We start from the raw sequence: 22604 nt of genomic DNA, 5'->3' as shown, positions 1-22604 counted from the left end.
TAAAATGATCTACAGTGAATAAAATTCTTGATTCTTGATTGGACAGGTGAACATGGCACCTTGCTACTGACTATCCCTGACAATTTATTGTGAAACTGCGAAATCATAATGTAGTAATCTGGTGGTGAATTAATAAATGACCAGAAAGTTATTGCACTTCACTATCATTAATCATGTTGCTGGTAGACTGCATAAATTTCTTCCATTCAGGAGCTGTTGGCTCTTGTACGGTGGGCTGCACCAGGTGGAGCCACTTACCAGACAATCAAAGCATAACTTGAAACGTAGGCGGGAATATGTCTGATGGAATGGAACTGGTCATGTTGAAGCCTAGAACAGCAATCTGCTGTAATGCAATGCCTGAGTTTTATTGGAATATCTGACGCTTCATAATGACTAGGTGACCTACTTCTATCGCAGAGGGAGTTAATTTAAGACTCTGAGGCTCTTCAGATGTTGGAGGGCTGAGGCTGGGCTAGTCCATTTGATATCCCTGAGGCTCTGAAAAATATTTTATCCATTGACAGTGGACACAATAAAACTGACACTGTTGAACACATATTGACAGCAAGTTCACTTGACATAATAGCAAATAAGCACTCAATAAATCGAAAATAACTTCACTATATATAAACGAGCTGACAAGAGAATTTGACAGATTGACAGGAAATGCTGGGGAGGGGCAGAGCGTAAACTGTGCAGTGCTCCTGGTGGGGGAAGTTGCCTTTCCTGGAAGGACACAACAACTGCTGTACAGGATGATGAAGAGTCAATCTCCCCTAGAGCAGTGTAGAACAGTGTGCAGCAATTTACACATATCCAATCCATATGCATTTCTTGTGTTAGTGTTATTAATGATTTGTACTGCATTGTATGTAATTTTAACAATGTCTCTGCAAAATAAACACCTCTCGCGCATATGTGCCTGCTGCAGAAGGATCGGTAACATTTGTGAACACCCTGTAGTTGCTTTGCTTCTTGTCACATAATGGGATAGTGAGAGTGAGGAATCACCCGTTTGCTTTTCAGTTTGCAGACACATGAAGGAGAATAGTGCACGACAACAAACTGGCAACTACTTCCCTCCAAACCCCCTCCTCCACTGTTACACCCCATAGCACAGATTATCCCTTAATACTGCTCTACTGCACATAGTTGTGGTGCACACATTTATTGTTTGTTCTTAATTCACTCCATTAAACAATAAACATTTATTTTATACCATTGAAACACTATTTTTAGTGATTTGTAATTGTTTCATTGCCTGCAATGCCAAAATGGTTAGCCCTAGAGAAAAAAAATGAATAGGACATTTATTGTAATAAATATAATGTAGTTTAATTTCGTGGTAGGGAACTTTTTCAGTTTAAGTTGCATTTTCAAGTTACTCAATAAAAACATAAAAATGGACCTCTAAACAACTGCCATGCTCACATCCCGCTGCTCAGGATTTTCAGCATGTTATTCATGGCACTCTGACCTACCACCGTGCGAAAATTTGTGACTACACAAATTTTTTTCCATAATTTTGCTTCACTGGCTGGACTGAAGCCAGGAACTGTTTAATACAAATGTTGGGGTTGTAAGGAATTTACATCCCTGGACTCAATGTAAACATTAAGAGTTATGCAGAATTTACACCCCTGAGTCCAAATATTTCAATAAACTGTAGGAGTGACCAAAGAGATAATCTTCTCTGAGGGTGGTTTGAAAAGTTCTTAGAATAACCACGAAGTCAGTGCTAGCACGAGTTGTTCACGTGATATTCATGGGACTGTTGCCTGTAAACATCTGCCACATCAGTGCTCTTGGAAGAGAGCTGTGGCGGTGACATTGCTCTGTTGTTGTTGCCACAGTGATTTGCGAAGATGGAAAAAATAGAATTTAAGCAGTGATTAAGTACTTCGTAAAGAAAGATATGAATGCAAAGGACATTCATGCCGATTTCCAGAATACACTGGGGAACTCTGCTGCTTCATATTCAACTGTTGCCAAGTGGACAAATGAATTTAGATTTGGCCAGGAGAGCTGAGATGATGATCTGTGCAGTGGTCGGCCAAGATGTGTCACTGCTTCAGAAATCATTGCAAAACTGCACAAAATGGTCATGGAGGATCGCCGATTGAAAGTGCGTGAAACTGTTCACACTTTCCAGATGTCTTCTGAAAGGGTATATCACACTGTAACTGAAGAATTAGAAATAAAAAAATTATCTGCAAGATGGGCACCACGACTCTTGACACAGGATCAAAAACACGTGCTGTCGCCATGGCAGAATTACACAAACTAAGGTATGAATTGTTGCCACACCCACCTTATTCACCTGATATGGCTCTGTCAGATTTCCATCTCTTCTCAAAATCAAAAATTTTTCTTCGTGGATGAAGATTCACTTCAAATGACGAACTGATAGCCAGAGTTGACAACTATTTTGCAGGCCTGGAGGAAACTCATTTTCAAGATGGGATCAAGGCATTGAAACATTGTTGGAGCAAGTGTTTCAGTGATGTAAGTACTTTTTTCTTTTCCATTCTGAGAACTTTTCAAACCACCCTCATAGTTTGTTTTTGAATGTTTGGTGTGCATCAATTTCCTGCCTTGTATTTACCAGCAACCTGTTATAAACTTTTGCTTCAGAGAGTAAAACTCCATTCTGAACCTTACACAGGAATTACCAGACTATGTGAAAATTATTTTTACTTCCAGTAATGTGGTTGTGAATTGCAGAGTTCATCCTAAATTAACTCTTGTTATTAATCACAAATACCATTATGTATATGCAGTGAATGTAAAGTGGCTTCTGCTGCATGTTTGGTTATCAACATTACACATTATTTTTAATAAATTCATCTGCAGTTTTTTGACCTCAGTGTCTTTGCCCTAGAAGATTATGCCATTGGACAGTACTGAACGAAAGTATGCAAAGTATGCTAACTATCCAATCTGCAGGTCAACACAAAGAGATAGATTTGCAAGTGTAATGCAGGGAGAACTGAGCTTCTACATTTATTAATCTATGTCCTGAAGCTACTTCAGTTTGTTATCCATCTGGATGCCGATAAATTTCACATAAAGAGGCCCATCCACTGTTTACTCATTGATCTTTTCTTCTGGTACTTGTGGGTCAGTTTGATTTGTTGGCATTACATACTACCAAGTTTTTGTAAGATTAAGGGTTGGCTGAGAACCAGCTGTAACAATTTTTGCCCTTTAAATTAATGTTTATTGTTATTTGAAGTGGCTTAAGAACATATGTTAAACACGTGTACCATGTCTGAGATCAGACTTCAGAACCAAATTAATGGATCTTTATCCATGTCAGATTTGGTATGTATGTGTTGTGTCATCACCAAACATTATGATTTTTAGTAAATCATTTATCTAGATTAAGAACAGGAACAGCCAAGCATTGAAAGTTGCAGGACATTTCATTTAATTTTAATTTTGTTGCGTCATATTATAAAGTAATCCTTGTTTTTCTATTATTAAGACATCTCTGTATTCATAGAAGGAGAAGGCCTGATTTACACAATAAAAGACCTTCAAAAGGTGAAAAAAGATGCTATTAGGTTTTAAAAATTAAAAATGTTGATTGTGGTATGTATTTAACAAAACAGAGGGGTAACTGGTGAAACAAACCAAGAAGTTCCACATATTCACAATTGAAGATTATATAGACATACATGATAGGGGTAACTATTTAATAAAAGTACCTACACAAATAGAAAAAAGTACTGAAGGACCAGAAAGAGCAAAACATGCAGCTATTAAAGGGAAAGCAAGAGTTTCAAGCAAATATTAACAGGAGAGTAACAGAATATGCTGAATTAAACAAAATTATTTAGAGTGTCTTTGAGCGGATGTGAGATTAGTGCCAATATTTGTTCATAAGCATGATTTTTGCCTGCAATCATAAGGAGAGGCAGTCATTTCTTCCATCCTGCAATACATCTTAAAATATAAATGTGCTAATCATCAAGAACTTGTGGATGGACGGTATGATTGGCAACTGCAGAAAATTAGAGGTAAATTAATAATGTCAGTATAATTTACTAGTGTGTGTGTGTGTGTGTGTAGTAATCAAACAATTGACTTTTTGTTAAGCACCAAGTTTGCTGCAAAATATGGTTTGTAGATATAGTAATAGTATTGGTACTTTGCATTGTATTTTTGTTACACTGCGAAGAATACTGTTCATGGCACCATTTTAGTTACATGAATTCATACATTAATTCCAGTACTACAAGTAGTAATTATCTCTCATTATGCAAATTTCATGCTGATTCATACTCTTTGCGTTAGCTGTTGGGCTGCCTCCCATCAAGGTTATTCCAACACCGACCAATAGACCTAACACAAAAGAACTTTGATAAAAGAAAAAAGGAGAGAAGTTTTGGGAACACCTTTGATGTGCAGCAACATAAACACTGCATATTTTCATATTACAAAAGTATAAATTCTAATTCCACCAAATGCAGCACATTAGTTTCCAGAGCACTGAAATCAAGATTGCGATGTCCTTTTGCAAGCCAATCATATTTCATGCGACATGACCTCGCCAACTGATGACATCAGATATTCAGAGCATAGGACATGTGTTGTTGTCAGCCAATAACAATATCAGTGTTAAGTAGCACGAACATACAAAGACGAAAAGTTAATGATTTACATTAATATACATAGTGTAGATACAAGAAAAGCTTTGTTTCACATATGATATTGGTCTCGAAGATTAATAAGCTGCAAGAGAAGCTTACTTTTCACATGTGATATTGGTCTTTTTGTGCATGTGTTACTCTTTAAGATACATCACACAAATGTGCCAGTAAATTTAAAATAATGACGTAAATGACTGGTCTTCTGGACTCAAAATTATTCTAAGTAACTGGTCCTCAAATTGTTAAGTATTAAATGAGCATCAAACGCTCTCTGATTTCAGAAATTCATCCCACATTCTCGCAAGTATAATTCATCTTATATAAAAGGAAATTTACTTTGTAAGTAACGCTTTTCAAATCACCAATTGCAATACTTTCCTGAGACTGTTAGAAATAGGTTCGTTTTAGCAGTTGCCAGAGAGCACCACAAAACGGGCATTATTGTGTGTGCACAGCTTTGGTGATGTAGGAAGGTTACATGTGCCAAGGTATAAAGCATTAAGAGATCTTACATTACACCATAAAAGAAACGGGACATCAGAGCATACTCCAAGAGCATTGGAATTTTGTAAACCATACTGAAATGCATAATTCAGCTTGAAGTGCACATTGGTTTGTCCAGATTCACAATGAAGTAAGCCCCATCTGATATTAAGCTTTTCATTGTGGTTTTTGGGATGTAAATTTTCTTGGAGTACCAGTACTGTACTATTTCATGTTTGGTTCTTTATTATGGCATAATGCCATACATGCCAGAAGATGAAAATGTGCACTTGAAATTCAGCAAACAAATGGAACTAGCCGATACTGTGGAATGGAACATTTCATTTCAAATAAATTTATTGCCTCAGCAGAAAAGATTAATAAAGCAAAATTTCTTTAGCAAACTGACAAAAACAACTTCATTGTTCTGCAAGGTGATTAATGCTTGACTGCCAAAAACATGGAAATAAAATCAAATCAGAAAACTGAAACTAATAATATATTTTTGCCTTTCGTAATTATGTGAATCTATTTTAGTTCATTTGATAGCTCCCAGCCATAGAAATCCACTTTGTTTTCATTTGACATGGGAGCTGTAAATGAAGTGGAAACAGTGAAATCACTTAACATAAACACAGGTCACATGGACACTACCCCCGTCCCCACTACAACTCAGACAACTCTGTGCATGTGTGGATCTGGCAGATAGTGCGTGCCAGAAAAATTTTTCTCATCAGCATCTGGCTGCTTGCTGCTACTGCCAATACAACTAACAGCCACATTTCAAGCAGACAGAAGTGGAAGAAGGTACTGCTCATATGAGAGTCAAAAGCCCATGCACATGAGCCCGCTGGCAACTAATCAAACGAACCAACTGTAAACAATTCTGACGTCACGCTCATAGAAAGCAGTTTATTGTTAAGAAGCTTTGCATAGTCTTCACCCTAAAACCTTTGACATATTTTTGCTGTTTGCAGAGGCTTGTGTGTGCACGGCATTTTGTTGTTGTAAATGGTGCATTTCCTTTGCAACTAAAGTTTTATTTATTTTATTTTTTCATTTATGTTTTATTGCTGCAGTGTTATTCTCCAGTAGCTGGATACAGTAATGTTCTTTGTTAGAGTACCAGTTCTTACCAGTCAAAATTACAGAAATTTAACTGAAAACTAAAACAATCAAAAATTCCCGTAGTTCCAAAAACTTCCCGGGTTTTTCCTGGATGAAAAAATTAATGGGTTTTTCCTGGATTTCCCAGTTGTTCCGGGGCGTATACACCCTTTTAGTACTTCTGTATCTGATTTCTTTGCATACTGATTCTTCCTGACTAACTTCTTAAACTTCAGCTTACTCTTCATCACTACTACATTGTGATTAGGGTCTATATCTGCTCCTTGGTACACCTGGGCCTGATTTCAGCATCTATAACTGACCATGAAGTAATCTAACTGAATCTTCCCATATCACCTGGCCTTTTCCATGTACACCTCCTCCTCTTGTCCTTCTTGAACAGTGTATTCGCTATTACTAGCTGAAATTTATTACAGAACTCAATTAGTGTTTCTCCTGTCTCAGTCCTTGTCCCAAGCCCATATTCTCTTGTAAACTTTCCTTCTACTTCTTCCCCTAAAATTGCATTCCAGTCCCCTATGACTATTAGACTTTCATCTCTGTTTACGTACAGTATTACCCTTTCAATATCTTCATATACTTTCTCTCTTTCTTCATCTTCAGCTTGCAATGTCGGCATATATACCTGAACTATCTTTGTCGATGTTGGTTTGCTGCAGATTCTGATAAGAACAACCCTATCACTGACCTGTTCACAGTAACACATTCTCTACCCTACCTTCCTATTAGTTACCAACACTGTAAATAAGAAAACTGTTGAAAAAGCACAGCATATGTAAAAAACTGAATTATAAATTTTTTAGGACTGTGTAGCTCAGATCCAATACTTCAGTTATAGTATGCGAATTTTCATGATCTCTCCACATGGTAACTTTTTATAAGTACCTCTGCGCAACCATAAATTGGATAAGAGACTACACTGATAAAAATGTCCACTTGTAACTGGATATTTCTATCAACCACCACTCACCCCCCCCCCCCCCCTGTGTAAGTGAAAATTTTGAAGAAAACCTCAGTTCTTTGGTATTAATGTTTCCCAATTATCCTGAAAGAGACTTCAATCATCTAATATTCAATTGGGAAAATTACAGTTTTGTAAGTGGTCAGTGTGGCAAGGCGTCCTGTGAAACATCACTAAGTGCCTTTTCTGATATCCAACTAGGAAAGATAGTTGGGAGCCCATTCAGGATGGAGATACATTACACCTAATGGTAGCAAACAGACATGAACTCTTTGAGGATGTCCATACTAAAACAGGTATCAGTGACCATGACATAGTTGTGGCCATAATGACTTCTAAAGTGCAAAGAGCAGAAAAAAGTACAAAGATTTACATATTCAGTAAAGTAGGTAAAAGGCATTCATAACATTTCTCTCTAGACAGATGCATGTAGATGAAATATCACTAAAAATTAAAAGAGCAGTTGATCATTCATGGGATTAATATGTATCTTGTAGAGCAGTTCATGATGGGAGGCGCTCTCCATGTTATGCAGTCACTATATCGAAATAGTGACGTCTGCTTATCAGGTGTAAAACAAAGCAAATGGCCATGGATGACACAATGCTGAATAAAACATATTTAGCCACCAGGAGCGTAATGTGTGAAGCCTCCAGTAACTAATAGCAGATTCTTATTGTTCTCTCACAAACGGAAGACATTCAGATCACATGTAATGGCTGTCAATGGCACCAAAGTTAGTGCCCAGACACTTGTTATAATGGAGGACTTGATATTGAGAGTAGTGAAGCAAAAGCAGAAATACTGAACATCATTTTCAAATGATCCTTTACTTTACTATGGATGCTACAGATGTACAGCCCTTGGGTTTGCTTTCCACACCACTACAAAGAAACTGAGAAAGATATTAGTATCAGTGGCATTGTGAAGCAGTTAAAATCACTCATTTTAAGTGAGGCTCCAGGAACCTTGACAGATTCTATAAAGACTTTTTTTTCATTTGAATCATAATATGATGTAAATCCCTTGAACAAAAAGCTGTGCTCGTCGATTAGAAAAAAGCACGTATCACATCCATCTACAACTAGGATAACAGAAAAAAATCCACAACACTCCCATCAAATCTCATTGATGTCCATCTGTTGTAGAATCGTAGATTGTATTCTGAGCTCAAACAGAACAGGGTACCTCGATCAGAATGTTCTCCTCCATTCAACCAGCATGGATTCTAAAAAGATGCAAAACCCAACTTCTGCTTTTCTCACATGACACCCCAAAACCATACATCAAGAAAATCAGGTAGATGCAGTATTTCTTGATTTTTGAAATGCATCTGACTTGGTAATACATTTATTAACAAAACTATCAGACAAAAAAAAAGTATCTGTGACTGGATTGAGGATTTCTTGGTAGGCAGGACATGGCATATTATCTTGGATAGTGTGATCAAAAAAAGTAAAGTATCTTCAGGTGTGCTCCACGAAGTTTGTTGGGAACCTTGTTGTACATACTGTACTTCTTGAGCTGACAGATGATATTAATAGTAACCTCAGATTCTAGTAGATTGATGTAATTATGTGTAATGAACTACTATCTGAAAAAAGCTGCACAAGTATCTAGGTAGATTTTAATAAGCTTTCAAAGTGGTGCAAAGACTGGCAATTTGCTTCAAATGTTCACTAACATAAAATTGTGCATTTCAAAAAATGCAGAATAGTAGTAGCCTATGGCTACAACAGCAGTGACTCATAATTTGGATCAATCAATGCACACAAAAACTTGGATGAACAATTTCTAGGGATATGAAATAGAATGATCACATGGGTTCAGTTGTAGGTAAATCAGGTGGTAGACGTCAGTTCATGGGCATGATACTCAGGAAATGTGGTCAGTTTACAAAGGAGACTGCTATAAAACACTTATACATCCCATCTTAGATTGTGGTTAAAGTGTGTGGGACCAATACCACAGAGGACTAACAGAGGATATTGAATGTATACGAACAAGGGAGACAGGAATGGTCACAAGTTTCTTTGGCTGATAGGAGTGTGTCATGGAAATGTTAAAAAAACATAAATTGGCAGCCCCTTGAAAATACATACAATCAAGAAGCAATATTAAATGAAGAATCTAAAGCAGTGATCTTCAAATCTTTTTGCTCAAGAGCCAAAACTGACACTGTGGGGTGGCACCTCGAACTGCTTAAGTACAGACCATATAATTAAATGACAACATACATGAATTTCACCCCCTATAGAATAGATAGAGTAAGGGTAAAATAAGTTGTCCACCTGCCCCAAAGCACTGACTGTTAAAAGTCAGTACAATTCAGAGCCTGTTGTGTTGACTGTGGTCTGTTTCTGATTGCTGTAAACTTCAGCAATCTAACAGTCATGATATTAGAGTTGCATGCTGAAGTGCTGTTGATTTTATTGTATGTATGAATAACTTTGATAAACAACAGTATTTGTACTTGTATTTAAATACTGTATTGAATATGAGACACCATTAAAAAAGTTTTATTTAAGATTTAAATGCCAGTTTTCTTCTACTCACTGCACTGTATTACAACAGCTTTAATTAATTTAATGTTCTTTGATGCAAATAAGTACCTTGTTCGAAGAAAACCATCACCGTATTGCGCACTCACAAATCCATGTTATCTTCATGTCCAAATTTATACAAAAGCAGCTGATCAGTACAAAACAATCACGCATGGCCATCAATTGTCAATACTGTAAAACGTTCCCTCTGTAACACCCTCTAACTCCGCAGTGGTCACACTACTTACCCCACTGCATCTTAGGTAAGCATCTAACTTTACTTTGCTTACAGCCGAATTCACCGATATCATTTAAAATCAAGCATACCTTAAAATATTACTGTTTGTTACTGAGCACAAAAACTACACTCTTAAGAAGTTCTTAAGATTAGTTGATTTTTCTGGATTTGGTTGTTACTTGCTAGATGCATATTATTATAAAATACGGCTAAGAACTACACATCGCATGAATACTTCATTCGGACTGCAAACAGCCTGAGGGCCACTCTGATAACTACTGCTCTAGAGATATTCTTCACCTCCTCATGTATTGCTCCAGCAGTGACTATGAAGACAAAATTAGACTAATAACAGCATGACAGAGGCATTTAAGCAGTCATTCTCTCTGTGTTCCTCACATGGCTGGAATGGGGAGAAACACTACTATGTGGTATCATGCTAAGGTATCCCATGCATATCACAGATGTTTGCAGAGTATATATTTACATGTATATGAATATAATAGAGGGAAACATTCCACGTGGGAAAAATATATCTAAAAACAAAGATGCTGTAACTTACCAAACAAAAGCGTTGGTATGTTGATAGAGACAAAAAACACACACACAAATTACAAGCTTTCGCAACCCATGGTTGCTTTATCAGGAAAGAGGCAAGGAGAGGGAAAGATTTGGCGGATGGATATGTGTGTGTGTGTGTGTGTGTGTGTGTGTGTGTGTGTGTGTGTGTGTGCGCGCACGCGCGCGTGAGTGTATACCTGTCCTTTTTCCCCCTAAGACAAGTCTTTCCGCTCCCGGGATTGAAATTACTCCTTACCCTCTCCCTTGAAACCCACATCCTTTCATCTTTCCCTCTCCTTCCCTCTTTCCTGAAGAAGCAACCGTGGGTTGTGAAAGCTTGTAATTTGTGTGTGTGTTTGTGTGTTTTTTGTCTCTATCAACATACCAATGCTTTCGTTCGGTAAGTTACTTCATCTTTGTTTTTAGATATATTTACATGTATATGTAGATACCAAAATAAGATACAGAAAAATTAAGGATGACAATGTACTAGTTAAATATCAGAGACTAAATATCAGTCTCTGCTTAACATTTGATACTACAGAAAATTCTGTGTATATATTACTCTATGGCTAACCTTGTATATATTACTGATCATAGATGACACATGTTTGAAGCAAGCCATGAATGCTTCAAAACGTCTTCTCTTAATATTTTCAAATTTATTTCTCAAATTGTTTGTCTTGGCAGTCTCTCTCTTCAGTTTGAAATTGGTTTCTTTCATTTTATCCTCCCACATGTTCATTCTTTCTGTGACCTGATAAAAGCAGAAAAAGACAGTAATTAAAGTTATATAGTGATACATGATAATCATGTTGAACTGAATGATACATTATTTTTTGTCATGGACTGACACAAACTAGTCAGGTTAATGCTACAAACCATCCAGTTATGTGGAAATCAAGAGTGATACTAAGTTGATGGCTGAAATCATTGTAGTGAGCTAGTGTTATGACTACAAGTAATTTGAGCTTAAATCAGAATGCAGGAGGGAAGTCACAATTGTAAACAATAACAGAGAGAATCAGAATTCCAAAATCAAAGTCTAGGCTCAAAAGTGAGGTAGAACCAGAATTTGTGTACTAAGGTTTCAATAGACAGATATGAACTGCCAGTCTATCTGCCAGACCCAATATTTATTTTGTTTAGTGAGCCACTGATGATCACCATTTGATATGTTAATCGTAACCTGTGGTGTCACAGATATCACTGGAGGACCTACCTGCTGGACAGGTGCTCATCAGTGCTCTCCAAGTCTATACCAGTATCGCTTCAGTGGTGAGGTATTAGATTCCACACCATGCTCATAAGGACGGTAGCGCCTGAAGTGAAATCAGGCTTGTGATGTGGTGTCACGCGAAGTAGGCAATCCTGCCAAATGCTCAATGCCACCATTCGGTGTATGGCTGCAAATGTCAACCCTTACACTACTAGGGCATGTATGTGAGGACTGGACTTACTGGCTTAGGCACAAAAGATTGAAAAGATACATGTGCCTGTGCACTATCTCAGCTGGGGTATGGGAGTGGACCAACATACAGGGACGCAGCGTGTCAGGATTTCTTCTTCAAAGGTGTTATCATTGTCATTTTGGCCTTAAGCATTCTGACCAGTTAGTCTGGTTCTGAGTTAGATGCAGTACAAAATGGATCAGTGGTCAGATCTGCTATATTGCTCCTTTGACAAAAGGTACAGAGCTAATTCACTGTGAATTGTAGAGCATTGTGGAATATAATGGTGTGTGGCACTCCGTCTATTGCAGAACAAGTGATTAGTTTTCAGACCGTAAAGGCTGATGCTGTTGATGACATCTAGGCAAGATACAGTAATTAATAAAGATCTAGTCAATCAGCAGCTCTTAGCAGTTCTGAAATATGACTTTATTTCAAATATATATGAACTGAGAAGCACAACCAGCTCAAAATATAACATAGAGCCCCCTTGATTGGGAGTAGACCATGGAAAACAACGTCATGCCAAATCCAAATGATTTTGTGCCCACATTTGGCAGGCCTGGACCACACATTCAGCCACTGCATGACACCTTGCCAATGCTTTCATCCTCTACATCCTCCAGTGTGCCTCATAAACTAGCTTCAGGACTTGAGGCCGAATCATACTTGGGATTACCACTTTTCTGTAGCCAGCATCAGTATCCCTGATTAACACTGATTTTGTGGCACATCAAAAAATAGATCCAGTGTGCAGGTTTTGGTGATCTGGGCAGGTGATCCACCCAATTAAATGAGTGTACTTAACCATTTCGTGGCATGTAGAATCCTGATTTGTGAGTTTATGGACACTTTCTGAGCCCTCGCGTTGAGTTTGTCTAGTTGTTTTCACCAACCTGGTAGCTATCTACCTGTTGTTTATTGGAATCATCAGCGGATGGAACACAGCATTGGCACTGGCATGTGTAAGTTTAGGCTGCTAGTGAATTTTATTATGGTAATCATTAAACAGCATCATCTTATTGACAAATTCACTCAGGGGTTTGTGGCCTGTAACCAGATGGAACTTTGCATTACATGAGAAAGCATGACTTTTTTGATACAGTAAATAATAGCCAGTACCTCTTTTGCTACCTGGCTTTAATTCACTCGTGACATATTCGTGTTTCAGACATATATGCAGTCAGTGGTTTTGTGCTATTAGTGACTTGTGTGACAGAACAGTGTTGATTCTGAACTGCAAAACATCTGTTGACAGCACTACTCTGTCTTCCTGTGTAAATGTGGTCAGACTGGGAACAGACATCAAATACTTTTTAGCTTCACAAGCACTGCCTGACAATATTGAATTACAGAAATTTAACTCCTGTTTTAAGATGACGGAGGGGGTATAATATCTGCACAGCATTCAGAATAAATTTGCCAGAGAAATTTATCTTGGCCAAGAAGAAGTGGAGTTTCATCAAATCTTTAGGTGCAGGAAGAGTAGTATTTGCTTCAACATCAGCTGACATGGGCCAGAGAACACCTTTGTGTAGTATGTGGCCAAGGTACTCAACACTCAGTTGGAAAGAGTAACACTAACTCTAAGTCTGAATTTTTACTATCGGCTGGACCTAGTGACTACATCATCCAAGCAGTTCGCAGCTGCTTCAGGTATTTTTGAAATACTGTGGGATCACTCTCAGCACCATACATTGATGCAGCCCGAAAGACATCTGATTACCATAAAACATTTGATTTTGCATCTAATGGTAACTGCAGGTAATCGTTAACTAAATCTATCTCGGAACAGACCTGGCCCCCTGATAACTTAGTAGGCACTGTAGTGCAACACTGAGTTATTTGTGAGAATGACCCATGTTCCACTCAAGATGCTCATGCTGGCAAAAGATGGTCCTGTCTTATAAACAATTTACGTAGTGTGAAAAATATAATGTGTGTGCCTCAATCTGTGATCTGTGCAGATTGTGCGCTTGCAGTGAGATAACACAGCAGGGGCAAGGCACGGTATGGTATGGCAACACTCTCTGGACATGGTATTTATTCTTTGATGACACCCCATGAAGATGTCATGCACACATCAGAGAAAATGGAAATACTGAAAAGTGAAAGTTCAAGACAATGAAAGACTCTAGAACATTTGATTTTTAGCTTGAGTTTGGCATTGTCAGATGTATTGCATGAAGTATCTGAAATTATGAGTCACTAATAACTGGATCTGTCTTCACAATTAAAGCACACAGTGGAAGCATTAAAGAAGATTATCATTGAAGACATGCTCATCATTTAGTAGCTGGAAATAGTGAGACACACACTTACAGCATCACTCTGCCTGGAGATGAAGTCAAGAAGAATAAGTCTACGCATGGCAAAATGAACCAGCTTCACATGTGCAGTCAACGGTAGCATTTTGTTCACTGTTCAACACACCACGGGAGCTGTGATTTTTGTCAGTTTCGCATGTGTGTGTGTGGGGGGGGGGGGGGGGGGGGGGGCAGAACTAACAAAATCAGTCACACACGTTTGCAAGTGAAGAAACTCAGTGAACACTTTGTTTAACTAATTAGTTTGGAATTTAATTATAGTGTATGCCAGTATGGAGACACCAGAATGATTTTGGTCATCTATGCAAGACAACACTAAACCATGTAACAGGAACTCAGAAGACACATTAAGAAGCTCACAGGAAGCCCTTAAAGCCAAAGTGAAAGCTACCATTAAGGCTGAAGGAGATGCTACTCTTAAGAAGGTCGAGAAAAGTTTCAACCAAGTCAGAAGCTACCATTACCAAGCTGGTGGCAATTAAATTGCAGGCAGAAGCATTTGAAGAGGAGTTGATATCTACCATTAATGTACAGGGTAATAAAATTACTGTTATGGAGAAAGAATCAAATGATTTTCCTTGCAAAGTCAAATAGACATTATGGCAGCAGAATGTGATTTAGTGAGGAACGAAGTACACTATCATTTGAAAGAAGTTCATGATAAAGTACAAACCTTAGAAAACTAAATCTCAGGTACACAGAAACAGGCTGAAATAAAATAGAGCAGGGAAAATTATTGACTGAAATTTTGAGTCTACAAGCAACCATGACTAGTTTGGAAGAGGGATTAGAAAAGCTTTCTCCGTGAAACATGCAGGATATGACTGATTCGACTTGTATTAAAGCCAATTCTTTGGGAGATACTGTAAATATTAGGAAGGAAATGCTGAAATTTATAGGAGAGTCATTACTAAAGTCCTCTGCACAGCCCCCTCCAAAGGAAGAAGAGACAGCAGTAATAGACAATAAGTAAATTACATGAGTCAGCCCAGCACAGACTACATAAGAATAACAATATGTCAGATGTGCCTATATTTAGCACAGATGACCTAGTTTTAGTAAAAGATGTCCATCATAGTTCCAACTTAAAGAAACAGACATGTAAGTTCTTTCCTGGTATTGTGGACCTTTTAAGGTGGTAGGAACACCACACCCTAAAGCTCTGTTCCTGGTTGGTCCAGATACAGGCCATCCAAGTAACACAAGTATCCCTCTGAACAACAATGGAAATAAGCCTCTCATGAGTCACACGTAACAAGGCAAAGGACTCCTACAGAAGGTGCAATGTAAGTGATCCATAGAACAACTGATGTGAGCTGTACAAACTATAAGAACATAGTGACACTGAGTCAGTGCTGCTCCCTGTGTGTATAGGCACGAACTGCTGGTACACAGTGTGGCAGGACCGTGTCATGTGCACACTTTCTACAGGTAGCCTCTAGTGGCTGGGCTGCGATGACACAGTTGGTGGGTGATTTAAGTAGTGACACTACACTTGTCACACTCACACTCACACACACTAGTAGCAGGGTACAACACTATACAGGGCTATTACAAATGATTGAAGCGATTTCATAAATTCACTATAGCTCCATTCATTGACATATGGTCACGACACATTACAGATACGTAGAAAACCTCATAAAGTTTTCTTCGGCTGAAGCCGCACTTCAGGTTTCTGCCGTCAGAGCACTCGAGAGCGCAGTGAGACAAAATGGCGACAGGAGCCGAGAAAGCGTATGTCGTGCTTGAAATGCACTCACATCAGTCAGTCATAACAGTGCAACGACACTTCAGGACGAAGTTCAACAAAGATCCACCAACTGCTAACTCCATTCGGCGATGGTATGCGCAGTTAGCTTCTGGATGCCTCTGTAAGGGGAAATCAACGGGTCGGCCTGCAGTGAGCGAAGAAACGGTTGAACGCGTGTGGGCAAGTTTCACGCGTAGCCCGCGGAAAATTGGCTCATGCCACAACTGGAGACCGACAGCGCCGACTTCATCTTTCAACAAGATGGTGCTCCAACACACTTCCATCATGATGTTCGGCATTTCTTAAACAGGAGATTGGAAAACCGATGGATTGGTCGTGGTAGAGATCATGATCAGCAATTGATGTCATGGCCTCCACGCTCTCTCGACTTAACCCCATGCGATTTCTTTCTGTGGGGTTATGTGAAAGATTCAGTGTTTAAACCTCCTCTACCAAGAAACGTGCCAGAACTGCGAGCTCGCATCAACGATGCTTTCGAACTCATTGATGGGGACATGCTGCGCCTAGTGTGGGAGGAACTTGATTATCGGCTTGATGTCTGCCGAATCAGTAAAGGGGCACATATCGAACATTTGTGAATGCCTAAAAAAACTTTTTGAGTTTTTGTATGTGTGTGCAAAGCATTGTGAAAATATCTCAAATAATAAAGTTATTGTAGAGCTGTGAAATCGCTTCAATCATTTGTAATAACCCTGTACAATGCTGATATGATTAAGAAATATATATCCCCAGTAGAATTTGCAAGCTTTACAAATCCAGGTGAAATTCACCTGGAAGATCAAGTTAATAGCTTTGGTATTTCTTCTTTCATTTTCTCCAAAGCCATTTCTTCCCCCTACACTATTATATATTCTGTACCTCTTACTGTTCTGTCTTATTTAATAACTACATTTTATCCTTGTTTGTAAAAGCAAGAATATAGCACTCCAAGTTCATATTCAGGTAACTGGAACTATCATTTTGTAAGAGGAAGAATACAAAATGGTAGGGTTTCTATTAGTTTTACAATGGAGATTCTTTATAGGTAATTGATGGTAACAGACGGGCACTTCTGATGGTGATTTCAGATGATTTAATGTTGTTCTTTTTCTTTCTGTTCATGTGGTGGTGTTCTTTCTCTCCACGTTTCCAACAGAGATTTGCTAACATCAATTTTCTGGGTCTGCAAGAACAAAGTTGTAACCAGTCTGATCTGTTGGGAATGCCAAACACCTCTCTCTCCAGCATCACAACGGAGAACTTTAGCAGAAGTGGGAATTCCTTGGGGTGGACAGTGGTAAGGGATTCTGTCTTTCAGGCCTATCTGCTTTCTTTCTTTAACCTTAACAAATCTATAATTTACTTTCCTTTCTTCCTTCTCCACCCTCTATCCATATTCAAAAGTTTCTGTCGGTAAAATCCTTCACTTTTCTACATTTTTCTGTCACAACCTGCTGTCACAGGATGGCTAAGGGGAGTAACAAACGTGTGACCATATGAACTGGACAAGTGTAGGTAATTTTCGTGCCATACATGTATTATGTATGACATCAGTATGCTCCACGTTAGGCATGTCACACCTTGTGGGGGAGATGACAGAGGAAAGCCCGTGCGTGCAGCACAATGGTCTGAAATATGATGTGCTAACATGAGCGTAACAAGTATAACATAAAAGTGCCATCTAGTGAGAAATTGATTAATTGACAGCACGGACACATAACAAATAAAGCAAGATAATTTTAGTAGTGGACACAAAAATGAGGCTGTATTTAAGTAACATAATGTTCAATCAGTGTCAGAAGACATAAACGATATTTAATTATAAGTGACAATGGAGAAAAGAAAACAGAGTCGAGAGTTATATCGACCACCCTAGCAGATTTTGTCATCAACGTAACATCTGTTGCTTCCTCAAAAGTTGAAAATGGCAATTTCAGTCCACACTTAGAATGCCTTGTGGACTTTTAATGATAAAGTGAGCTGTATGTGTTGGAATAATTTTAAGTACAAACATAATAGTGGGCCTAATGATCTAGAGAAAAAGAAAATAATGTGGGAATATTGTTACATAAAGTCATAACAAAAACAGATGTGTTTTCTTGCAGTACAGACAAGTAGATAAAAGCAACTGGTTTAAAGATACATCAGAAGTGAAGGAAATCTTCTTGTCAGAATGTGAGACATGAAATTGAGTTATGGTGTTATTGTGAAGTGTATCCAGCTTTAGCTGAACTGAGTGAGTTAAGACCTATAGAGAGTCTGTCCTATGCCTAAGGTCTGGTGGATTCAAGAAAGAAATTATCTGCACCATATTTTCTATAGAGGGTCTTGGATAGGTATACCCAATACAGGACCCTAGGCTTTAGTTAGGCAAAGCCACAGAGGGAGAGCCTAAACTAGTTTTGACAGGGAATGAATAGGGGACATTTTATCTGAAAGGGAGAATGATTGTACAGTATCTGCCAATAAAAAGGGTTGAACTCAGTTATTAAGACAATTGCTCACTTCATCGAAGGAGGTATCCAAACTAGTTAGGGGCAAACCAATTTACCCTGGAACAAATATGTGGTAATCTGCATTCCTTGTATGTTGATGTCTTAAAATCTATGATTTGTATGGATAAGTATAAAATTAAGTATACCATATCGCTATTATTAAACCACTGCTCTTACCTAACAATATATTTCAGTTTGAAAGAAGAAAATACATCCCACACTCTTATAAGACACATTCCATACTAACTCTGTGAGACCACATAAATAATCATGTATGGACATTTAAATAAAATATTCAATACACCTATTAAGGAAAAATAAAACGGATAACAAACTGTAATAAATATCAAGTAGCTGACACTTAATTGTAAACAGTGTGTTAAAGGACTTAATTGTAAAGAGTTAAAGGATAAAAACAAACGGATAACACACTGTAATAAACATCAAGTAGGTGACACTTAATTGTAAACAGTGTGTTAAAGGACTTGATTGTAAACAGTCTGTTAAAGGAGTTCTACATGACATTTTTCGTCTCAGCGGGGGAATCTGTAGTGTAACATGGGATATTTTTGAGAATGACCCATGTTCCACTTAAGACACTCATGCTGGCGAAATATGGTCATGTCTTTTATAAACATTTTATACAGTGTGAAAAATATATTGTGCATGCCCAAAGCAGCAGTAAGGCATGGTGTGGCGGGTGAGGTAACACTTGCTGGATGTGGGTATTTATTTCTTGATGACGGACTTTGAAGGTGTCATGAACACGTCAGAGAAAACAGAAATACTGCAACATAAAAGCTCAAGACAGAGGAAGACACTAAACCTTAAATCTTAACTTGAGTTTGTTGTGATCAGAAGTTTTGAATAATGTATTTGAAGGTACGAGTCACTGGTAATTGGATCTGTCTTCACAATTAATGTACACAGTTGAAACAGTATAGATGATTATCATTGAAGATGTGTTCGCCATTTAGCAGCTTGAAATAGTGAGACACTCTCTTACAGCATCACCCTGACTAGAAATGAAGTCAAGAAGAATAAGTTCGTGCATGGCTGTAGAACGGAGTAGCTGGACCACGAGAACAAAACAAAAAGGGGACCATATTTGAAAGAGAACAGTAAAAGGTAATTCAGACCACATCAAATTGACAAGTCTGCCACACAGCGTTCCTTATTTATGCTGTGACAGTCAGGTCACCATACACACACACGGAAGGGAAACACTGCAGTAGCTCTTCCAGATGCAGAAGCAGATGAACATCTACATTACACTGAGCATCGGAAAATCCATGATGGAATAAAAATATTATGAAAAGGATAGATTACTACTCACCATATAGTGGTGATGTTGAACTGCAGACAGGTACAACAAAAAGACTGCTGACTGTGTATGCTTTCAGCCGAAAGGCCTTATGAAGTAGAGAACACACACACACACACACACACACACACACACACACACACACACATATTCACAACTCGTACACACACATGACCACTGTCTCTGACCATCAAGGCAGCCAAAAGCTTATTTGTTCAGCAGTCTTTTTGTTGTGCCTGTCTGCAACTCAACATATCCACTAAATGATGAGTAGCAATCAATCCTTTTCATGGTATTGTCATTAGATTGGGCACTAACAAATGCTTTACAATCGTTATGAATTCAAACTGTGTCACTAGGTTTCTTAATTATATACATATGTTTTATCCATTTGCAAGACATGACTGATGCCACAACAGCAGAAAGATTCAAACAATCAAGTTCTGCTTTAACACTTTCTTTACTGCTATTTCAGAGCCATATTCTGTGGAAAAAAAGAGGAGTAATATTATGTTTTAATGATATAGTCACTTACATTTAAAGAAATCAGAATTGTTCTTACATAAAGTGCTCAAATCACTAAACTGAATATTGTTAGATGTGATACATACTGAATCTTGTATTTGAAAACCAAAGCCAGTAACGGAGTCTAGAACAAAATGTTTTTTGCTACTGGTTTTTACATTATTATTATTATCGTATCTGTGTCAGAGGTATCAACACAAGATGTGGGACAGAGCTGGTAGTAGAGAAGGTGGTGCACAGTGTGCACTTCTCCACAGTCATAGCTGGTAATGCTGACTGGAAATCCTCATTTTTGGATATTAACTCTAGATAGTCTGACAGCAGAGTGTAGGTGAATGACAGCCTGTCATGTGGTCTACTTCTCTTGGTGTCCAGGAAAGAAATTTTCAGATGGCTGAGGCCTATCGGGATCATATTAGTCTTCTGGTGAAGACACTAAACAGAATATTAATGGTCTACATACATGTCAATACATAACACTGACTGTTACTGGGCGTTTTAAGGCAATAGGCTGGTTACTTATGTTACCAAATTATATTTAGTTGCCTCCAAAGGCCGATACACCATTATGTATCAGCATTAATTAGGAGTGAAGAAGCTGTGATATCCACTTGGAAATCCATGTTCACATTGTTAATGAATAGTGAGGCCATCTTTGAGTGGGGTTTTGGTATGGGTTGATGGCAGAAGTGTGATACTTTGCAATGTAGAACCACACCATGACAAGACAATGGACGGCCTGGACAGACAGTTTTCACATGTCCATATTTGTTGCAAGAAAAACATATAGCATTATGCTGTTGCCACCTGCACTTGCTGTGACTGCAGAAGCACTTGGTGCAGAATTTTCTTGTTTTTGCTGTTTTTCAAACTGGTACTAAGATAACTACCACTATTACTGCTGGAATTTCAGTCTATATGACATCATATTTTTGCTTGGGCTAACATGGACAGGGGATTTCTATCCTATATTCCTAATAAGTTTATTTCTCATGATATAGCAGAGATGCTGAGTCGCAGATAGGCACAACAAAAAGACTGTCACAAATAACTTTTCGACCAGCGAGGCCTTCATGCAAATGCAACTCGCACGCACATGATTGACTGCAGTCTCTGACAACTGAAGCTTCAGTTTTCAGAGCCTGCAGTTGTGTGTGTGTGTGTGTGTGTGTGTGTGTGTGTGTGTGTGTGTGTGTGTGTGTGTCGTCTACTTTTGACGAAGGCCTTGCTGGTCGAAAAGTTATTTGTGATAGTCTTTTTGTTGTGCCTATCTGCAACTCGTCTATTTTTGACGAAGGCCTTGCTGGTCGAAAAGTTATTTGTGATAGTCTTTTTGTTGTGCCTATCTACAACTCGTCTATTTTTGACGAAGGCCTTGCTGGTCGAAAAGTTATTTGTGATAGTCTTTTTGTTGTGCCTATCTGCAACTCAGCATCTGTGCTATATGGTGAGTAGCATCTTTCCTTTTCATAATATTGTTACATTCCATTCTGGATTTTCCTTTGCTTGGTCTAATAAGTTTATTTGTGCTTTGTGTGACAGGGCCACAGAATCTATAAATGAGGACTTTTTGTCTTGTCTGTTGAGTTTAGGGGACAAATGCACTTGTTTAGAATGCACTTTCGCCATGGCTAAGTCAACAGTGGATACATGTTGTTTAGTAGACGAGTCGTCTCAACTGGTGGCAATAAAATGTTTTGGCAAAATTTATGAGTCTTTCTACAGCCATATTTATGCACAAATCACACAATAGTGCTTCCACCAATTCTAAAAATCAGTTTCACAAAATGCTAAACTGATAGAAAATTTGTCGAATAACACAATGCTTCAGGAGAGCTCAGACATATGTTTCATGCCTTGCAGCAAACACATATTTATTGAATAGCATAGTTAATAAATATTTGGTCAATACAAGCTGTGGAAAATACAAAACAAAGAATAAATTTTTCATGAAATCACACCTTCGTAATTTGCAATTCTCTATTTCATGGGAAATGTTCAGTTATTTTATAAAGAATAAGAGCAATCACATTTTTTTAAAAAATCAATGTTGCCATTTTTTATTGCATTCATCTGTATCATGCTGGATTACAGGAATGAAATCCCATCTTCCAAACCCATATTCATGCTCAGGTAAGTAACTTATTGCCTTCAGTC

At 38.2% G+C, this 22604-nt stretch overlaps 1 protein-coding gene across 1 annotated transcript in view; it reads right to left on the bottom strand.

The window, feature by feature from the left end:
- LOC126188749 (structural maintenance of chromosomes protein 1A-like) overlaps positions 1-22604 on the bottom strand; it is a 261744-nt gene that overhangs the window by 68476 nt on the left and 170664 nt on the right. The window contains exon 17 of the mRNA XM_049930359.1: positions 11150-11329. Within this exon, the coding sequence (XP_049786316.1) occupies positions 11150-11329 (180 nt within the window). The remainder of the gene's footprint in view (positions 1-11149; positions 11330-22604) is intronic.

The sequence above is a fragment of the Schistocerca cancellata genome, chromosome 5, assembly GCF_023864275.1.
Source record: "Schistocerca cancellata isolate TAMUIC-IGC-003103 chromosome 5, iqSchCanc2.1, whole genome shotgun sequence".
Classification (NCBI taxonomy): Eukaryota; Metazoa; Arthropoda; class Insecta; order Orthoptera; family Acrididae; genus Schistocerca; species Schistocerca cancellata.
The sequence above is the reverse complement of the archived record's forward strand: the minus strand, read 5'-3'. Positions and strand labels throughout refer to the sequence as shown.